The following is a 7,043-nucleotide window of genomic DNA, read 5'->3' on the forward strand; positions in this document are numbered from 1 at the left end:
CAAGCCTCAAACCACAACACCTTCTCAATAAAAAAATAATTTTCTTAATGTAGGACAGATAAAGCTGACTCATGGTTTTAAATTTTTCTTATTTGCATGTAAAACCTGTAAGCTCTCTCTCTTTCTTGACTCTGCAGCTTCTCCGTGACAATGATGTGATGCCAGCTTTGCTTTGTTATGTAAAACCAAGTCAAAAGCCTGGATTTCATGACTGGTCTGCTGCTCAATATGAAGAGTTACAGCTCCACGCAATGGCTATTTTAGCTTCAGTGGCTCCCTTGTTAGTAGATAAATATTTGTCCTGCCAAGCAAATACTCTTCTTCTTGTTTTTCTAGAATGGTGTATAAGCCAAGGTCAGTAGTCCTTGTGGCTTTCATACACAGTCATCTCAAAACAGAACTCAGCTAGACTTTCTTTCTTTGACAGGAAGGAAAAACATAAAAACTCTTGAAGTCAGGATGATTCTTTCGCAATAGGTCACTTAGGGAACTAATCTTTCTAAAAAAAATGAGCATAATATTTTCTTTTTCTGCTGAGGAGAAACTGGTGCCCCGTTCCCTGCATACTGCTATATTGATATTCCTTCAGCTGTGTGGGCAGCCACACAGCTCTACTGCCTGTTTTAAGCTAGTCAGATAATTGTGGCAACAAGTCCAACCAGCAATTCCTGCTGTGAGGCAGGACGTGTTAACTCAGAGCTGTACACAGTAAGACAGCTTCAAAACTACAGCTGGTTTGTTGCCATCAGGTAGGAGTATGGGCTAAGCAAAATGATAACCAATTGTACCCACTTTCATGGAGTGGCTTTCTGGGGATGGATGGTTTTCGTCATAAAAATGGTAAGCTTTCCTAGGAAGATTATTTTTTTCAGCTGTGTCTAATGGAGATCAAAAGATTGATATTACATGCCATGCTAGAGAAGATACTTTGAGTTTTAGATACTGCTCATTATTCTAGTAAGGTTAAAAAAAAAAAAAATTGTAATAAATTTAAATGTTCACCAAAATCATACCTTTCATATGATTGTGAAGAGTATAGCCCTGCACAGAAAGGATTATTATTAAATGGGATTAAACAAGAAGCCTTTCTAACATCAGAGGATATTTTTGTTTGCTTTTAGCTTACATGGAGAAGCCCTATTTATTTTTTCCTGAGCATGTTATTATTCTCATCATACACTGTCTGCAAAAAACAAGTATTCTCTGTGATTACTCCACAGATCCTTTCTTTGGTCAAGGTAACAGTTTCCATGGAACAGGCGGTCGTGGCAACAAACTTGCACAAATGCGCTACAGCCTGCGAGTGCTGAGATCTGTTGTGTCCATTTATGATGAAGCTGTGAACCTTAATTTGTTTGACCAGGGAGCAATTAACCAGCTACTGGGTAAAGCACAGTTTGTATTGCTGCACTTCAAGTACTACATCTCTGTTGACACTAAGAATGTTTGTGCTTCTTAGTGAGCGAAGGAAATGCAGTTGATTTGATTTTTAATTTTGTTACAATTTAACAAATTAAGCAAAATAGACAGCCTAGGTGTTTGATTTCAGGGAGAAAGCTACCCCTTCTTCTTTCATTATCCTGAGCTTGTTACATTTTGTTTCCATTGGCTTAGCACCCTAGGAACTCCATCCCTCAGCCTTGTTCTACCAAAGTCTATTACAGTGTTGCTTTCCACAGCTCCTCTTTAGTGTAGAAGGAAACAACAATGTTGCTTTTCTGTGACTAACATTGCTTAGAAGAAAAGCAGATTAAAACTGCTTAACCACTGCTGCAATTTTAGACCATTTTCTTGTACAGTGAAACATACCTATTCTTACATTTGGGTTTAAGTTCCAATACACACTGCTTTAATTATTTTCTTAGAAAAATAAAGTTTCCAGTACTCTGAAAGCATCAACCTGAAAGAAACAAATTAGGCAGGATACTTTGGAATTCAAAAAATATGTTCTAAGAGAAAGCCTAGAAATAAAAGATTTTACATCCTCAGTTGAAAGTTGAAGTCGAGTGAAAACTATGTAGAAAATTACATATTTTAGTGAAAGCAAAATTAACACTATACCTTACATATCAGATTCAAGTAACGTTTCTTACTTTGGGGGAGTTCTGTGTCTGAATGTCCTCAGCAGTGTTGGTATCTTATGTGTCACTCATTTCCACTGTCAGTACAAATGTTTGTGAGGCTGTACAGTAGAGGAAATCAGCAAATTCATTGCCTTTGTCTAAGAGTTCCTTAATTCAGATCAGTTCCCTGTATTCACTGCCCTACCACAATACTGCAGCACATAGACTGAACATGAAAGAAGTCAGTGCAAACTGCTGTCATTAACTGTCACCAAGAGTAAAGTCCATGAAACTGCAGCATCAGAGTGCTGCAATTCTGTAAGCACTTGCAAAACACAGGAGGTAAAACTGAACAGCTTAAGTAGATTCCTTTTAAAAATCTCTTAGTGTAAATTAGAATTTTTTTAAATAAGTAGCTGTAATAGAATTCTGACTTGTGTATAGGACATTCACATGTATAAAAAAATATTCATTTATAGACATATTAAGGTATGCAGCAAAAAAATCTAAAGAGAAAGAAGTTGCCATTCTACTGGAAATCCAGGCTGACATATTATTCCTTTTATCTGCTCTCTGTGAAAATGACGTCCACAGAAAGGTATGTATCTTTCTACCTCATACTGTGCAGACAGACAATGTCAAAACATGGTATATTTTCATTTAAAGAATGCTGCTTTTTTCTTTTTTAATTCAAAAGCAGATAGCTGTAGTTCACTGCTAACAAGTCAGCTCTGATAACCCGTTTCTATGAAAGTGACAGTTAAAGTGGAAAATCACACAGAAATTCACTAGGAAGTGTCTGACCTTTTTCATTGGTAATTAACATTATTTTAAAATTAATATATGGAAGTGTGTTAATAAGTGAGATTAGCAGTTTAGAAAAATAAAAAATATCTTCTTATTATGCATATCCTGCTCTAATAAGTGAGTCAAATTTATTTAAAAAACATTTAAATTTTTCAATCCCTTTATATTTTCTCATATGTAGCTGTTTGCTAAATGCTGTTTAAGAAACATATTTCTTTAATTAACATTTTAGGAACTCTTCAGCTATGAAGGAGTTGATATACTTATCCCATTCATTCAGATGGACCCAAAGAAGTTACATAGTGGATTAGGCCATAACTGTCTCCTCTTCAGTGCACTCGACTGCTTGTGGTTAGTAAAGTATTTTAGCAGCAGTTTCTCTTAAAAATGTCGAGTCTTGTAACTGTTAGTTCTGCAATACTATGGCCTTTGTCTGCAAATATAGGTCTTTTTGCTGTTTAAAATATATAAAAATCCTTCATGCAATTTGACTAATCAAAAATTATATTAAATAAGTGGAATGTTCTGCATGTATTCTCTTCCAAGCAGGGGTCTAGTATAACAACCTCATGCCCTACACAGTAGTCTAAACCCTCACACAGATTGACCTCCTGAAATACAATTACTTAAGACTAAGAGAGGTGCATGATTATAGTCCATAAATAACTGCAGAGAAGTAAAAAGAAGGCAAGAATAGATCAATATTGACCAAAACTGAAAGCATAAGATGAAGTGTTTGTAAACTGGCTGTATGGGCTAGAAATATTTTAAAGATTGCTATCAGAGAATGCCAATACATAGGAGGATAACCAAAAGTTAATTTTTTTTAAGGCATAGTTTGATAAATATCTTGAAAGCCAAATGATATGTTTGTTTGGCAGAAAGGGCTGATGCAGGAGATCCCTTCAGTTTCTGTGTTAATGATCATAAGTGAGGAAATAAGAGAAGGAAGGAATAACAACATGAATGCTGGTTTTCTAATCATTTTAAGCTGGGAGAAGCAAACACTGTGGCCAAAAAAAAAAAAAAAAAGTCTTGCTTGTCTCACCCACTTGATTCTGCTGGAAGAATATTCACACAACTATGCAATAAGTGAGGTCAAAGACATAATCTAGCTAAATTTTAGCCTCTTTTACTGAGTTAATTTTATTTCAAATCCATATTCTAATCCAATTCATTGTGAGCCTGACAAATTTACTGGGCTGCTACAAGGAAGGTGTGCCACCTGCAGAAGGAGAAAGAGCAGTCAAGTAGGGCAGATCTAGTTATACAGTGTTATAGCAGATTTGTCTGCTCCCCGAAGGTCTGAAACATATTGCTTATCATGTACAACGCATGAAAATAAATGAGATGCTTGTGGAATGTTCCAAAGCTTAAAAATGTTTCTTCACAATGAAATTATTTCTGTTTAAGGTCCTGTGTCATTGGATGTTACATTGCAGAGGATTATTTTCTTGAAAAACAGGGCATTTTTCTCCTCCTGGATTTGTTGGCAGTAGGTATTTTTATTATCCTTGTTACAGAATGAAAGTGTAGTAAAACAACATGGAAAACTGCATTATTTTTGTTACAGCATCTCATAAGACTATTACAGTACTAACAAAAAGACCAGTGTATGTAATTCCCTGAGACAGGAAAGTAATCACACACCAGGATATCTACTGAGAAATGATTGGACAGATTTTCCATTTGTATCTTTTAAAAATAAACATTTGACTGAGAGAATTTTAAATTTACCAGAAATATACTCTTTTTAAAAAGAAAACTCAAACTATGGTCTAATTTTGGATGACATTGCATCTCACAAAATCAGCATGTACCTATTTCATTCCCCCCTCATTCTCATCAGTCTTATTTGCCAGCCTCTGATGCCCTTGCAGGGCAAGGCTGCAGACCCTTCCCTGAGAGTACAGCTGCTGCTAAAAGATCTGGCCACAAAATAGAAGAGATGATGCATGGTACTGCTCAGCCACTGCCTTCAGTGGCTGTTTCTCACAAAAATAAATCTTGGTGGTAGTATATTCTCCAGCAGGGGAGCCTGGAGGCATGCATACAAAACCTATTATGTAATTCTATACACAGGTATGAACATCTTACATGATCCTACACTTATTCCTCTTGTTCCTTGATTTATGGAACTTTGCATGGCAGAATTCCAGAAACTTGAAAGGTTTACAAGTTTATACACCAGTTTTGTGCAAGGAGTTGTCATGAAAAGCTTGCAGTTACTTGATTGCATATTACACGATTTCTTTATGTTTTTTGAAGGAAGACATACATCACTGTGTTTTGAAAAGTTTAAAACATGGTTTCTTTTTCCTTTCACCAAGTTAAAGCAGAAGAACCTGTGCAATGTAGTTCTTGGAATCTTGACTGAATTTTGTGACAACCCTAAAACCACTTTGCACATCAATACCTGGCGAGGGGAGAACGGCCAAACAGCAGCCCACCTTCTTATACAGCTATGGAGACAGGAGGAGATGGAGCTGGGAGTCAGCCGCAGTCGATGTGGGAAGATTGTGGGTAAGCTTTATGATGCATGTGAAACTGTGAGCAGTCTCACTGGATAAAGTAAAACAAAGATAGTATTTGCTTTTATAGTCTGAATCCTGATGAAAGTAAGTTACAATATTTATAGCTTTATGCTGTAGTTCCTACCAAACCTAAAATACTTCGATCTGTTCCGTTTTAAGTCTGGCCACTAGATGGCATCTTCTACATTAGCTGGGAACGAACCAGGTAATGAACAGAACCATGGCTGGCATCTGGAGCAGCTTTTCTAGTGCTGGGCAGCTAACTACTTTATTTCTTCCACAAAAAGCATTGTGTTTTGTTGTATGTTGTAAAAAGTAGTAAGGAGAGTGCTTTGGTCTTGAAAATCTTTAGTCATACTAATTAATATTTCCTGGGCCAAATTATGATCAAATTCCTGCCCAAGCTATCAAAATTATTTAAAAAGTGTCAACTAAGTAAGATGGAAATGTCTTCTTTTGGAGGAGGTGTCAGAGAAAAGAATATGTCCATAGCTGCCTGCTAAAGATTCTCATAGTTCATTACATAGATAGTGTTTCCTCTAAGTTTAATAGCTTTGGGGATATACTACCTCTTAATTCTTCCACTCTGTTTTTGTGTTTTGAAATTATTAGACATGAAGACACCTATTGCTAGCGCCTTCCAGAAACAGCAAGAGGTCATTCCCATGCCTGCCAACTGTCCCAGCTTTGCCATCATGGAAGTTTCTGAAAACATACGGGCAAAAATTTATTCATTATTGTGCAAGCTAGGTAAGACAAGTGAATTGCCTTGCCAGTGTCATTTGTGTTACTAAACTGAACTTGTTCACTGGCAACCGTAAAGTCACTTTAAAAAAAGAACAAGTCAAAGGAAACTTTGAGACTCGTCATCAGTATTCTGTTACTAATAGATGCATGCTCATCCTGTTCTTGAAATCCACATCAATAGGGACTCTTAAGACTTCCCCAGTACTTTGCTGCCCCTACCATTAAGAAGAGTTTTTCTAGATTTAAGCCTAAAATTTGCTTGAAATTTTGTGTAATTTGTTTTCCGCAACAAAGTATCTGTCACATATTTTGACACTTTCACATGTAATGTTATTTCTCTGGATTGAGAGACACTACTCTCCAATCTTGTTTTATCACACAGTTTCTAATTATTATCATTGTTTTTTTTTCTTGAGTCTTCCAAACAATTCACATTCTTCTTCATCAGTAGTGTGCCAAAACTGAACACAGTACTCCAGCAAAAGCCTCAGACAAATGGAGCTGCATTACTCTGCTCATCTTGTAAATAAACATTCTGACATTTGTGTAACAATTGCTGTATTCATAGTGACATGATATTGTTTACTCATTTGACTTAGGATCTTACAGTCATCTACCATCCTGGTGTTGTACAGATGACTATTCCTACATTTAGAATTTTTTATTTGTCCTTACTGAAATAAATTCTGTGGGTTTAGATAAATTTTCAGGTTGGAAAGATTAATTTGCATTCTAATCTTTTCCTTTGAAATGCTGCAGTCCCTCCATATTCTATGTTATTTGCACACTGAATGAGAATATTCACTGCACCCTTGTCTGAAAACCTAAACTAAGGTTAATACATGCTAAACTCCTCCACATCCATAAGTCACTGCTCTGGTGCAGCCCTCTG

General features: G+C 36.3%; 1 protein-coding gene across 1 annotated transcript; it reads left to right on the forward strand.

Annotated features, from left to right (window-relative positions):
- Positions 1-112: 112 nt before the first annotated feature.
- LOC103771260 (uncharacterized protein C7orf63-like) lies at positions 113-6,154 on the forward strand (the record flags this gene model as incomplete). The annotated part of the gene is made up of 7 exons (XM_008938548.1): positions 113-354; positions 1,221-1,385; positions 2,543-2,661; positions 3,103-3,221; positions 4,284-4,365; positions 5,201-5,393; positions 6,017-6,154. Coding segments are annotated over 7 exons (1,058 nt in total), but the record flags the coding sequence as incomplete, so codon positions are not given.
- Positions 6,155-7,043: the final 889 nt, after the last annotated feature.

This window comes from Merops nubicus, unplaced genomic scaffold (genome assembly GCF_000691845.1).
Source record: "Merops nubicus isolate BGI_N331 unplaced genomic scaffold, ASM69184v1 scaffold48574, whole genome shotgun sequence".
Classification (NCBI taxonomy): Eukaryota; Metazoa; Chordata; class Aves; order Coraciiformes; family Meropidae; genus Merops; species Merops nubicus.